At 48.3% G+C, this 13771-nt stretch overlaps 1 protein-coding gene, 5 non-coding genes and 1 pseudogene across 6 annotated transcripts; all 7 read right to left on the reverse strand.

Annotated features, from left to right (window-relative positions):
- Positions 1–435: 435 nt before the first annotated feature.
- Positions 436–651, reverse strand: LOC134119276 (small nucleolar RNA U3). Its single transcript, XR_009950830.1, has one exon. It is a non-coding gene; the product is annotated as a small nucleolar RNA U3 (small nucleolar RNA).
- A 655-nt stretch (positions 652–1306) lies between these two features.
- LOC134119305 (small nucleolar RNA U3) lies at positions 1307–1522 on the reverse strand. The gene has a single exon (XR_009950859.1). It is a non-coding gene; the product is annotated as a small nucleolar RNA U3 (small nucleolar RNA).
- A 653-nt stretch (positions 1523–2175) lies between these two features.
- On the reverse strand, positions 2176–2391 carry LOC134119306 (small nucleolar RNA U3). The gene has a single exon (XR_009950860.1). It is a non-coding gene; the product is annotated as a small nucleolar RNA U3 (small nucleolar RNA).
- Positions 2392–3046: 655 nt separating this feature from the next.
- On the reverse strand, positions 3047–3262 carry LOC134119341 (small nucleolar RNA U3). Its single transcript, XR_009950895.1, has one exon. It is a non-coding gene; the product is annotated as a small nucleolar RNA U3 (small nucleolar RNA).
- Positions 3263–3917: 655 nt separating this feature from the next.
- On the reverse strand, positions 3918–4133 carry LOC134119307 (small nucleolar RNA U3). Its single transcript, XR_009950861.1, has one exon. It is a non-coding gene; the product is annotated as a small nucleolar RNA U3 (small nucleolar RNA).
- Positions 4134–6646: 2513 nt separating this feature from the next.
- Positions 6647–7833, reverse strand: LOC134117418 (uncharacterized protein K02A2.6-like; annotated as a pseudogene).
- Positions 6911–11365, reverse strand: LOC134117419 (uncharacterized). The gene is made up of 2 exons (XM_062560541.1): positions 9778–11365; positions 6911–6978 (listed from the first exon to the last, which is right to left on the reverse strand). Exon 1 carries the CDS (start codon positions 10772–10774, stop codon positions 9779–9781), a length of 996 nt encoding a protein of 331 aa, XP_062416525.1. The 5' UTR covers positions 10775–11365; the 3' UTR covers positions 6911–6978; position 9778.
- Positions 11366–13771: the final 2406 nt, after the last annotated feature.

Genomic DNA, 13771 nt, shown 5'->3' on the forward strand with positions numbered 1-13771 from the left:
ACGGAATAACATTTGATTCTGTGAAAATGCCACCGTTCCAATCTGGACTGTACACTACTTCACCAACAACAAGCCAACGGTCACCAGTGAACTCAAAGGTCTTCTCAATGAGAAGAAAAAAGGCTTCAACTGCAGGGACAGGGGTATATTCGGGTAATCAGCGTGACTTGAAGGACAAGCTCAGGGATTGCTAGGACACCAAATTCCAAGAGAACAATGTGAGGGAGGTGTGAACCGGGTGAGCAGATAACTGGTTTCCAGGCTCGAGGGAGATGACTATTGGGCTTCCTGCGAAGGGTCAATGCGGAAAGGTGTCACAAAATCCCCCTTTGAACTGAAACACAGTAAAATATATCGGATAATTCAGCCATTCTATCAACTAATCAAGTCGAATTATTGGGGTTATATATAAAAGTCTGTTGAGATAGTCTTATAACCACTCGGTCCATATTTCCCACCTCTTTACTCCACTAGGAATTAAAGAGCGGTCATCAATGGCAGAAAGCTTGTGAATTGATTCACTTCTCTGTGCCCGCTTCACGCCCAGTGGGAAATATCACATTTCATCATCGTGGATAGCGAGGCCATACCATTTTGAAACACACTTCTCAAGTCGGAAACTATAGAAATGATCCCTGAAAGTATAGTCTTAGTTTGCTTGAGGGTGAAAACGGAATTTGACTTTAAAAAAAACAACTATCACCGATGGTTCTCCTTTTGTTACCACCAGAGTATGTTCCTTTGGTGCTGAGGCAGACTGTGAGGCGCTGGACAGAGGCAAACGAAGCCATGCAGGACTTCTTGGATTGATGGACTGCTATCCGCAGTGTGGACCTCTTGGGAGGTTATCCACAGCATTCCGGAATGCCTTACGGAATAACATTTGATTCTGTGAAAATGCCACCGTTCCAATCTGGACTGTACACTACTTCACCAACAACAAGCCAACGGTCACCAGTGAACTCAAAGGTCTTCTCAATGAGAAGAAAAAAGGCTTCAACTGCAGGGACAGGGGTATATTCGGGTAATCAGCGTGACTTGAAGGACAAGCTCAGGGATTGCTAGGACACCAAATTCCAAGAGAACAATGTGAGGGAGGTGTGAACCGGGTGAGCAGATAACTGGTTTCCAGGCTCGAGGGAGATGACTATTGGGCTTCCTGCGAAGGGTCAATGCGGAAAGGTGTCACAAAATCCCCCTTTGAACTGAAACACAGTAAAATATATCGGATAATTCAGCCATTCTATCAACTAATCAAGTCAAATTTTTGGGGTTATATATAAAAGTCAGTTGACGTAGTCTGATAACCACTCGGTCCATATTTCCCACCTCTTTACTCCACTAGGAATTAAAGAGCGGTCATCAATGGCAGAAAGCTTGTGAACTGATTCACTTCTCTGTGCCCGCTTCACGCCCAGTGGGAAATATCACATTTCATCATCGTGGATAGCGAGGCCATACCATTTTGAAACACACTTCTCAAGTCGGAAACTATAGAAATGATCCCTGAAAGTATAGTCTTAGTTTGCTTGAGGGTGAAAACGGAATTTGACTTTCAAAAAAACAACTATCACCGATGGTTCTCCTTTTGTTACCACCAGAGTATGTTCCTTTGGTGCTGAGGCAGACTGTGAGGCGCTGGACAGAGGCAAACGAAGCCATGTAGGACTTCTTGGATTGATGGACTGCTATCCGCAGTGTGGACCTCTTGGGAGGTTATCCACAGCATTCCGGAATGCCTTACGGAATAACATTTGATTCTGTGAAAATGCCACCGTTCCAATCTGGACTGTACACTACTTCACCAACAACAAGCCAAAGGTCACCAGTGAACTCAAAGGTCTTCTCAATGAGAAGAAAAAAGGCTTCAACTGCAGGGACAGGGGTATATTCGGGTAATCAGCGTGACTTGAAGGACAAGCTCAGGGATTGCTAGGACACCAAATTCCAAGAGAACAATGTGAGGGAGGTGTGAACCGGGTGAGCAGATAACTGGTTTCCAGGCTCGAGGGAGATGACTATTGGGCTTCCTGCGAAGGGTCAATGCGGAAAGGTGTCACAAAATCCCCCTTTGAACTGAAACACAGTAAAATATATCGGATAATTCAGCCATTCTATCAACTAATCAAGTCGAATTTTTGGGGTTATATATAAAAGTCTGTTGACAGTCTGATAACCACTCGGTCCATATTTCCCACCTCTTTACTCCACTAGGAATTAAAGAGCGGTCATCAATGGCAGAAAGCTTGTGAACTGATTCACTTCTCTGTGCCCGCTTCACGCCCAGTGGGAAATATCACATTTCATCATCGTGGATAGCGAGGCCATACCATTTTGAAACACACTTCTCAAGTCGGAAACTATAGAAATGATCCCTGAAAGTATAGTCTTAGTTTGCTTGAGGGTGAAAACGGAATTTGACTTTCAAAAAAACAACTATCACCGATGGTTCTCCTTTTGTTACCACCAGAGTATGTTCCTTTGGTGCTGAGGCAGACTGTGAGGCGCTGGACAGAGGCAAACGAAGCCATGCAGGACTTCTTGGATTGATGGACTGCTATCTGCAGTGTGGACCTATTGGGAGGTTATCCACAGCATTCCGGAATGCCTTACGGAATAACATTTGATTCTGTAAAAATGCCACCGTTCCAATCTGGACTGTACACTACTTCACCAACAACAAGCCAACGGTCACCAGTGAACTCAAAGGTCTTCTCAATGAGAAGAAAAAAGGCTTCAACTGCAGGGACAGGGGTATATTCGGGTAATCAGCGTGACTTGAAGGACAAGCTCAGGGATTGCTAGGACACCAAATTCCAAGAGAACAATGTGAGGGAGGTGTGAACCGGGTGAGCAGATAACTGGTTTCCAGGCTCGAGGGAGATGACTATTGGGCTTCCTGCGAAGGGTCAATGCGGAAAGGTGTCACAAAATCCCCCTTTGAACTGAAACACAGTAAAATATATCGGATAATTCAGCCATTCTATCAACTAATCAAGTCAAATTTTTGGGGTTATATATAAAAGTCTGTTGACGTAGTCTGATAACCACTCGGTCCATATTTCCCACCTCTTTACTCCACTAGGAATTAAAGAGCGGTCATCAATGGCAGAAAGCTTGTGAACTGATTCACTTCTCTGTGCCCGCTTCACGCCCAGTGGGAAATATCACATTTCATCATCGTGGATAGCGAGGCCATACCATTTTGAAACACACTTCTCAAGTCGGAAACTATAGAAATGATCCCTGAAAGTAAAGTCTTAGTTTGCTTGAGGGTGAAAACGGAATGTGACTTTCAAAAAAACAACTATCACCGATGGTTCTCCTTTTGTTACCACCAGAGTATGTTCCTTTGGTGCTGAGGCAGACTGTGAGGCGCTGGACAGAGGCAAACGAAGCCATGCAGGACTTGTTGGATTGATGGACTGCTATCTGCAGTGTGGACCTCTTGGGAGGTTATCCACAGCATTCCGGAATGCCTTACGGAATAACATTTGATTCTGTAAAAATGCCACCGTTCCAATCTGGACTGTACACTACTTCACCAACAACAAGCCAACGGTCACCAGTGAACTCAAAGGTCTTCTCAATGAGAAGAAAAAAGGCTTCAACTGCAGGGACAGGGGTATATTCGGGTAATCAGCGTGACTTGAAGGACAAGCTCAGGGATTGCTAGGACACCAAATTCCAAGAGAACAATGTGAGGGAGGTGTGAACCGGGTGAGCAGATAACTGGTTTCCAGGCTCGAGGGAGATGACTATTGGGCTTCCTGCGAAGGGTCAATGCGGAAAGGTGTCACAAAATCCCCCTTTGAACTGAAACACAGTAAAATATATCGGATAATTCAGCCATTCTATCAACTAATCAAGTCAAATTTTTGGGGTTATATATAAAAGTCAGTTGACGTAGTCTGATAACCACTCGGTCCATATTTCCCACCTCTTTACTCCACTAGGAATTAAAGAGCGGTCATCAATGGCAGAAAGCTTGTGAACTGATTCACTTCTCTGTGCCCGCTTCACGCCCAGTGGGAAATATCACATTTCATCATCGTGGATAGCGAGGCCATACCATTTTGAAACACACTTCTCAAGTCGGAAACTATAGAAATGATCCCTGAAAGTATAGTCTTAGTTTGCTTGAGGGTGAAAACGGAATTTGACTTTAAAAAAAACAACTATCACCGATGGTTCTCCTTTTGTTACCACCAGAGTATGTTCCTTTGGTGCTGAGGCAGACTGTGAGGCGCTGGACAGAGGCAAACGAAGCCATGCAGTACTTCTTGGATTGATGGAATGCTATCCGCAGTGTGGACCTCTTGGGAGGTTATCCACAGCATTCCGCAATGCCTTACGGAATAACATTTGATTCTGTGAAAATGCCACCGTTCCAATCTGGACTGTACACTACTTCACCAACAACAAGCCAACGGTCACCAGTGAACTCAAAGGTCTTCTCAATGAGAAGAAAAAAGGCTGGATGGACTGTGTTAGGATATTCCTTATCCACCCGAGTTGGTTGACGAGAAGAATCCACTACAGAATCCAATTAGTTAAAAAGTTTAACATTTATTTAGAAGAGAAAAAGTTGTACATGAGCAATTCTCCGCAGATATATCTGGAGACAATGAAATACGCATCGCAAGCAAATCCCTTCCAAAGTCCGCCTGCCTTCTGACACTGACCTGTTTTAATCCCTCTGGTGCCCTTGAACGTTGGTTCAACCAAGTTCATCCTTCTGTCACAAATGCCTTCCCCGAACAATGAGTGTCTGGTACTCTCTCCTGCAGCCTTCGGCCTTGCTCTGAAAATGGGTTCAAACTGGCTCTCCCTTCGGTCGCAGGTGTGTTATCTCAGATTATATTTTATCTTCATTTTTCCTGTGCTCTCTCTCCGTCGTCGTTTAGTGAGCGCAGTGTTTCCTTTTTCTGTGCTTTTGACCAATTTGTTTCTGATCATGGTTAGTGGTACGGCCAGTCGGATCATTGCACATCTCCCAATTGTTTTGGTTTGGATTCTGGACAAAAGCCTCTGTCCCCCGCAATAATAACATAACCCCGCCCGGGCCCATACCCCGATCAATGTCCCTCTGGTTGTGATGTTGCACCAGTCGGCCGGGACCTGTCCTACGTTGATTGTGGGGGAAGTATGAGTGAAGTTGAAACACTGATAACGACGCGGTTCGCCTCTGAATGGAGTGAACGGGCCAGGCTTTGTCTTGTTATGTATCGTTGGGAGGAGAGACGCCAGGGTGGTACAATTTGGAGGGGTTGCCTGCCGAGTTAGCCCCAGCATACAATTATAACCCCAGGCATCTTCCGGATGCAGAGGGGTCGGTTCCGTGGTAAGTTGTGGTCGACCCGAGGCGCATGCTATACAGTTACCCTGCCCATGTTCTACCGCGTTTTGGGACAGCCATCGAAGCCACAGATTGTCGTCTTTATAGCCGGTGGCCTGTTCGAGTATATCTAAGGGTTTTAGTTGAGAGTAGTCAATAGCCATAGCGAGTGCCCCCTGTCTGTCTGGAGGAGGTGTGGGTCTCCCTGGACGAGAGGCCGGAGGGTCAACAAAAACAAGCCGCAGTATCCCCTGGGCGTCCTCCCCTGTCCGTTCAAGCCCCAAAGTGAAGTAGAAATCCCCATATTTCGGATTTCTGCTAGGGGGTGCACTATAAAATCCTGCTAGTGTGAGACTAACCCGAGATGGTGCTTTGGGGTTTTCTGGAAAAGGTAACATTGGACCACCACGAAGGGTCGGAGTAGGGTCCGTATGGGGCCCAGTTAGCGCCAGTATATTTTGCTACGTGTCCCCATGATCCACACCTCTCACTTTCTTTGTGTAGGTACCGCGCCCGCGCACACACACTATGGAAATACGGATATGCGCACAGGTACAAATTGCACTTTGTCCATGATGCGTGATTCCGATAGCAATGTATCACGTCGCATAAATCAAACTCAAAGGTCATCGTGCTTCCTCTAACGTACCGTAAGATCTTCGCCTTTCTATCGCATGGCCACCCCTTCTTGAAATCGCGGCGTGTGCGGGAGAGGATGGTGGGCGTTGCCATGGGGGTGACGTGTGAGCCTTCAAAAAACTAGAGTATACCCCACACTATGGAAATCGAGATTAGTACCATGAAGCCCATACATTTCCAGCCCCCCAACGCGTGGAGTCCTCCACCCCTGGAGCCGTTGCCCATCATGCCGGTCTGTTGTGATACTGATGGAGGAGGGCCTCCCCCCGGACCTTTAAACCTCTTACCTTACACCACGCCCTGTCTTTTCGTGTCTGACTTTGAGAAGGGACCCCCAAGTGTTGGTTCTGTCCCTTACTGTGGCTCGCTCCCTTTCCACTAGATTACACAAACAACTCACAGAAAGATATACCCAAAAACAACCCAAGCTATATAGTATCAACACTGTAATAACACTCAAACAAACAAGGTGGAACCTGTGGCAGCTAAGTATATAAGAGCTAATGCAATAACAACCGTTACCCCCCCATAGCAATTATGGAAATATTAAGCTCAACATTCTCTATTTCAACTAAACTAACTGCGGAGAATTGAGAAAGATAGAACATAGGAGAGGAGAGGATAGCATTGTGCATTTCTTCGTCGCTGGTCTTCTTTCGTTGTAGACAGTCAACACAGAACACCATGCACTGGGTGTCTGTCGGTCACTGCCCGCCGAGAGCACGTCCGGTCCAGTTCCGTCTCTTTCTGCTGCGTTGTCAGGATGTCCTGAAGAGTGCAACCCGGTTCGTCCGCGGGGGCGCACTGGCTCCAGTGGTACCAGGTGTCCCCTTTCCCTCTCAGCCTCACAGCGTGTGAGGTTCTCTCCTCCACCTGGTATGGTCCTGTCCACCGTGGCTCCGACCACTTCCTCTCAATGACCCTCAGGAGGACCCAGGCTGTTGTGTGGGGATCAGGGGTGTTCTGCCCTCCGGTTCTGTCTTGCACCTGGACCGCAAAATCTGAAACGAGAGCTCGTAGTTCGTTATATTGACTTGCATACTCACCTGTTGGTGTCTCCGGGTCAGGCTGGAGCTTCAAGCCTGCGCTTGGTCCGGGAAACTGTCTTCCAGTGGTCAGCTCGTAAGGGGTGAAACCTGTACCCTGATTGACTGAGCTTCTGATGGCCATTAATGCAAGTGGGAGGGCTTATACCCAGGTTAAATTTGTCTGTGCACAGATTTTAGCCAATTTTTGTTTTAAGTTTTGGTCCATGCGTTCTACTTTCCCTTGGGATTGGGGGTGATATACTGTACCAAAAGCATGTTTCAGACCCAACATTCTCTCCACTTCTTGCAGGTCATGATTTTTGAAGTGTGTGCCGTTGTCAGACCTGACTTTCTCAGGGAACCCATGTCTTGGTATGTAATGGTTTATCAAACATTTGATAACGGATTTACTGTCCTCCTTTTTTGTGGGCCACGCCTCTGGCCAGCCGGTCAAGGCGTCCACGCATACCAGGAGATACCTTTTACCTTCGCATTGGGTGATCATGTCAGTGTAGTCGATGACTATTTCCCATCCCGGCACCAATGTCAACGGAAACACCCCCATCTCCGGCTTCACCGTCGGTTTTGGGTTAAACGTGATGCATATTTTACAGGTCTTAACATATTCACGTGTCATGTCTGCCAAAAACGGATGCCACCAGTGACAAAGATTCCTATTCATCTGTTTGTGTCCCACATGTGCCATCCTGTGTGCCTCCTGCAAACACCTGTTTCTGATTTCAGGTGGTAGCACTGGACGACCGTCCGGGGACCTCCAGAGGCCTCCAGCCTCCGTAGCCCCTCTTTGTTTCCACACCGTTTTCTCCTGTGGAGAGACGCCCCCCTTTTGGGCTTCCTCATTAAGTTGTGGCCCCAACTGTCCCTCTTCTTCTGCACTTACCATTTGGAGCCCCATTTGGTAACCTGCAGCCTGTTTTGCAGCTTGATCTGCTGCCTGGTTTCCCTTTGCCACCGTGCTGTTGGACTGCTCGTGTCCTTTACACTTTATAATGGCCACTGTGCTTGGTAGAGCCAAGGCTGCCGCCAAGTCTTTCATTTCTGGTTCGTGTTTAATCGGTTTTCCTCCAGCCGTCAGAAAACCTGCTCTTAACCACTGCTCCAGCTCCACGTGAGCTGCTCCTACCGCAGTCAGTATAGATGTTTACTGCCTTCCCTTCTGCCAGCTGTAGCGCTCTTATCAGCGCGAGTACCTCCGCTCTCTGTGCTGACTGTTGACCCTGAATTCTTCCCGCTTCCAGAACCTCTGTTCCTGCCCCATTACTTCTGACTACCGCGTATCCGGACTGCAACCCATGTTGTGGATGTCTGAAGCAGCTGCCATCAGTGAACAATTGCCAATCAAAGTGTGTCAGTGGTGTGCTTTTTAAGTCGGTTCGTGCTTTTGCTTCCAGCTCCACCTTGTACTCACATTGGTGTGGTTCCCCCTCTCCCATGTGATCAGCCATGTTGATGCCTTCATGTGTGAAGGTGAGGTTTGGAGCTTCTAACAGCTTGCTCAGCCTTCTTTGTCTTAGTGACGTCATCGTGAAAGTTTGTGAGTTTACATAAGCTACTATGCTGTGTGTTGTTAGCACGTGTAGTGGGTGGCCCATGACTATGTGTGCTGTTTTATAGCTTTGCAACCCCTGCTGCGTGTTGTGTGCATTCATGTTGTCGTTTTTCCATGTTGTCCATCATGGCACTGATATACAGAAGCACCTTCCTTTTACCCTCCCCCTTTTTCTGAAACAAAACCCCATTTACTACCCCTGTTGTTTCAGAAACGTCCAGGTAAAACGGCGCGCTGTAATCTGGAACTGCAAGGTCTGCGGCCTGCGCCAGCTCTGTTTTTAGTGTAATAAATGCCTCCTCCGCCTCTTGGTCCCATTCGAGTTTAGCAGTGAGGTTCCTCATCCCCTTCTTGTTTACCTTTGCACGTAGAATCTGAGTGAGATTTGAATAACGCGGAATGAATTGTCTGCTGAACCCCGTGAGTCCTAGGAAGGAAAGCATTTCCTTTACATTCTGTGGACGCGAATGGTGGAGAATACTGGACCTGTGCGCGGCTGAGAGCCCTGAGCCGCTTCCTGACAGCACTCTCCCCAGAAACGAAACCTGCCGCCTGGCGACCTGCAACTTTGACTTACTGACCTTGAAACCGGTCGTGGCCAACCAGCGTAAGATGGTGTCTGTTGCTTCCACACAGGATTCAGCTGAAGTGGATGCGAGGAGGATATCGTCGACGTATTGGATCAGCGTCGTGCCCTCTGGGAGCGGACAACCTGTCAATGCTTGTTTTAACACTTGATTGAAAATACCAGGTGAAAGAGCAAATCCTTGCGGTAGCCGAGTATAACGTAGTTGCTTGTTCCCATATGTGAATGAGAATACATCCCGCATGTTTTCCTGTAGGGGTACGCAAAAGAACGCGTTTGCCAAATCAATGCACGTGAACCATTGTTGTTGTGGTGTTAGACTAGTCAACGCAGTGTATGGGTTCGGGATGGGTACCGTTGTCGTTACCAGCATGTCGTTTATCTTTCTGAGATCATGTGCCATGCGATATTTACCAGTTGCTGCCTTTTCTACCGGGAGAATGGGCGTGTTCCAGGCGGACTGAGAGGGCTCCAGTACTCCTGACTTAATGAGTCCCTCTATAGTGTCCCTGATCCCCTCTGCCGCGGCTGGCTTGTGAGGGTATTGGGACTGCCAAATGGGGGGTCGCTTTTGAATTTCAAACGTTACTGGTTTACATGTGTTACAAAAACCTACGTCAGTCGGGCCTTCGGACCAGAGGTAGTCTGGAAGTTTGGTCGGTCTTCTCCCTTCCGTGGTCTCTGGACACCTGTTTGTGCGTTAAAATGACAGTGTTAGTCGCTTTCCCTGAGATTCTGTACATCTTAGCGGAAGGAGAAAAACAAACATCAGGCAGTTGAGTGCACACCCAGTCATCTAGCAGCACTGCTCGTTTAGTCATTGGACCCAAGTCTTTAGCCTGATGTTTGGGATGCAGAGCCAGCGATACATGTGGCACCGCCTCTTGGCTCATTAAATACCATTTCAATTGATCAGGAGAGAGGATAACAGCTGCGGCTACCCCTTCTGGGCCCACATAGAGGTTTTGGGACGTCACCTCCCACTCAGTGCTCTCTAAGTGCCCCATAAATTCATCCCAGTAGCAATCATCCCCTTGTCTATCATAGAACAATGTTACATGAGGCGGGTCAGGAGGAGAAACATACGGATCAAGAAGAGTTATCCAAGGCTTCCACTTTTGGTAAAGAGCCATCACCCCTGGGATGTCAGGACACTCAGGCTTTAGGAGGCCCCAGTAAATGTCTGCGCACTGTTGTTGTTGCAGTGGCTGCATCACCCACTGGCCATTAGTCTGTCCATTGTCATTGCAATGCAACACAGTTCCATCCAGCAATGTGACACTCAGTCCGTCCGGGCCGCACAAGATTGAAGCCCCTGTCTTGATGAGAAGATCCCTTCCCATAATATTCACTGGAACTTGAGGTGAGACAACACAAGAGTGAGTCAATGTCTGATTTCCAACTTTCACCGGTAGGGGGACTGTTATAGGCAGTTTCTGTGACACCCCGGAGAATCCCATAACGCTGACACTGTCTTTGGACATAGCAGACGAGCCCGCTGCTTGTATGGTGGAGTATGTGGCCCCAGTGTCAACGAGAAACGGCAGTTGTTGTTGCAGTACCGTGAGTGACAGCATGGGGTCTGCCCTGCCCCTGCTGTCGGAGTCTCCCATCGGGGTGTGTCACTGAGAGGCATCCGCCTCATAGCCCCAGTCCTCCAGTGCAGGGTATTGTCCCCTAGGTGGCGCAGCATGTGGATTGGGGGCCCAAGCCCCCCGAGATGGGACACCCCTGCCCCTCCCATGTCTCTTCTTTTTGCTAGGACACTCCATGCGCCAGTGCCCCTCCATACCACAGTTGAAACAAGCGTCTCTCCCTTGGTAGCCGCCTCTTTCTCCTCCCCCACCGTATGATCCTCTCCGACCAGCGCCACCCCTGTAATTACTTCTGTAACCTCCCCGATAACCGCCCCCTCGGTTTGGGCCCCACCCCTGGGCTGTCCCATACGACGTCTCCTCCCATGGTGGGAGTGGATACAAATCTGGGGCGTTACCTTCAGCTGGGGCAGCCTGGACTGTCATCTGTCGCTCGTCTTTCCCTTTCTGCTTCTTTTCGCTCACTTCCTGTTTGACCTTAGTGAGCTGAAGCCTAAGAAGCTGAGCCTGTAATTCTTTTAGCTGCTTCTCTTCCCCTGTCGCTTCCTCAGTCGCGTCCTGTAAATGGTGCAGTAAATGTCTTTCCCACACAGCAGATTCACTTCCTGGCAAGTCAGGATTAGTGATCATTTTAGCTTTTACCCCCTCTCGTACTCCCTCCAGCACCGCCTGTCTGAACCATTCTCTCTGTATGCCCTCCGTTCCCGGATGATGGCTAGTGCTTTTTACCCAGGTCTCTTTACATTCGTCCAAATACGCGCGCGGGGTTTTCTTCGCGTCCCATGGTAATTTCGGTATTTTAGTCGACATTAGAAGTGGCCATTTCTTGCGCATTGCGTCCCCGATCTCTGTCGCGAAATACAAAAATCTGTCGTCATCGGCTTGTCGGGTCACCCCCGCTCTGTTTTCCACGTCCGCTAAATCATGTGCGGTCATGCATCTGGCTGCTACAGCCCTAAAGTCGCCGAGCGCCAGCGTGTGTCCGTTAGTAAGCGTATCGAGTTGTTTTAGCCACTTATCTCCCCCTTCAGATGGTGCAGGCATTTGCGCGACTAGAGCGGACACGTCTCCCAGCGACCACGGCTTGTATGTATTAACACCTCGAGAAGACATGAATAACGGATACATTTTTCCCTGTTCCCCGTGAATCTCTGGGTCGCTGTTATCCCCGCATTCCCCGTTTTGCTCCTCCTGAGCCGAGGCAGAGCCTTTTTTTCCTCTCTCCCCCATGTCTGGTGATTCCCTGTATCTCAATTGTGTTTTCACCTGCTCATTCGCCCCGGCTAAATACTTTCCCTTATCCGCCTTATTTCTCCGCTGCACTTCTGAGCTGTCCCTACTCCCCGGAGTGCGTGAGTCCGTCCATTCTTTAAACCCCTCCCGATTTTGACGCGCTTCGAAAGGCCGGCTTTCCCCTGTTGCCCCGACAACCCCGCAGTGGTACACTTTCTTCAACTTCCAACTCTCCCCCCGTTATATTTAATACAGGATACAACCCAGCAGGTGCAGAAGCCGAATTCACACCGTTTATTTCAACATCGTATGCCGGTGGTCTTTCCTCATTACACCGTTCCTGGTTATTTCTCCCCACGGCTTTACTTTTTATCCAGTACGAAAACAATGCGGACCTCATGTCCTCCACATCCTCCATCTCTTTACGAAGTTTTCCTTTTTTCAACACACTCGCCTTCTCGCGCTTCGACTCAAGCTCCTTCTTTTCTTCTCTACAATCTCTCTCCTTCTCCCACAAAATCTGCGCCAGTGACAGCCTGTCTGCCAAACTAACGCCTTTCTTTTCTAACAACTTTCTCACTGCGTTCCGTGCGCTCCACAGCCTCATGCTTCTTTTTCCCGGTGGTTTCTCCACCCACCGCCACCAACAACAGCCTCAGCTGGTCGTTTATTATTTTCCATCGATACCCCGGCGCTGGCCCCCAGCCGCCGTCAACAGTTTCCCGATCATATTCATCTTCCATTCCAACAACAGTTCCCAGTTATATCGCTTGAACCCGCTCGGACAGCTGGTCACCTCAGTATGACACAGTAAATGTTCTCCGCAGCTCCAGCAAGCTTCCCCGTTTGTTCTGAGAACTTATGTTATACTTCCAGAATTCTTTTATTGTAACGAAGGTTTATTTTAACCCTTCGAAATCAATGCATTATAACGGAAGTTTATCTTAACCTTCCGAGAATCAATGTATTACAACGGAAGTTTATCTTAACCTTCCGAGAATCAATGTATTACACCGAAAGTTTATGTTAACCTCTCGGTCATCAATGTATTACACCGAAAGTTTATATTAACCTCTATGTTCTCAGTTTCCCCTCTTTTTTTTTTTTTTTTCTTCACTCTCCTGCTTGCTTGCACCCACACACACACACAGACACACGAGCTGCACCCTCAGAGACTGCAGCCCAGGATTTAAGGAGCTTTTACTCCTAGGGACTCTAACCCTGGGATTCGGGGGTCCTCAAATCCCCAGGACTCCAACCTAGCTACTTCAGCCCTCGTCAGGGTCTGATGGGGTTGCCAAACCAAAGACCAGTTTTCGGGGGTCCTCAAATCCCCAGGACACTCACCTAGCGACTTCAGCCCTCGTCAGGGTCTGATGGGGTTGCCAAACCAAAGACCAGTTTTCGGGGGTCCTCAAATCCCCAGGACACTCACCTAGCGACTTCAGTCCTCGTCAGGAACTGATGGGGTGGCCAAACCAAAGACTAGGATTCAAAATCCTTTTATTTGTGTCAGATCATTGATCCCTTGGTACTCGCCGGTACCCACCAAACCCAATAGGATCCCTGATCCTTTCGTTTGTGTCGGATAGAAGATCCCTTGGTACTCGCCGGTACCTACTAAACCCAATAGTACTCGCCGGCACTATTGTTGTGCACTTTTACCGGTTTCCTTAATATTAACTTTAGCGAATTGCTCATGTATCAATTTGGTTCCTTCACCACCAATCCACAGCGTACTCCTTATTTTAGATTAATCAATATGCAGAATTAGATGTAACA

This window comes from Pungitius pungitius, unplaced genomic scaffold (assembly GCF_949316345.1).
Source record: "Pungitius pungitius unplaced genomic scaffold, fPunPun2.1 scaffold_24, whole genome shotgun sequence".
Classification (NCBI taxonomy): Eukaryota; Metazoa; Chordata; class Actinopteri; order Perciformes; family Gasterosteidae; genus Pungitius; species Pungitius pungitius.

Excerpts from the sequence above, each read along its gene's own strand:
- LOC134117419 (XM_062560541.1), bottom strand. The coding sequence starts at position 10,774 with ATGGGAGACTCCGACAGCAGGGGCAGGGCAGACCCCATGCTGTCACTC.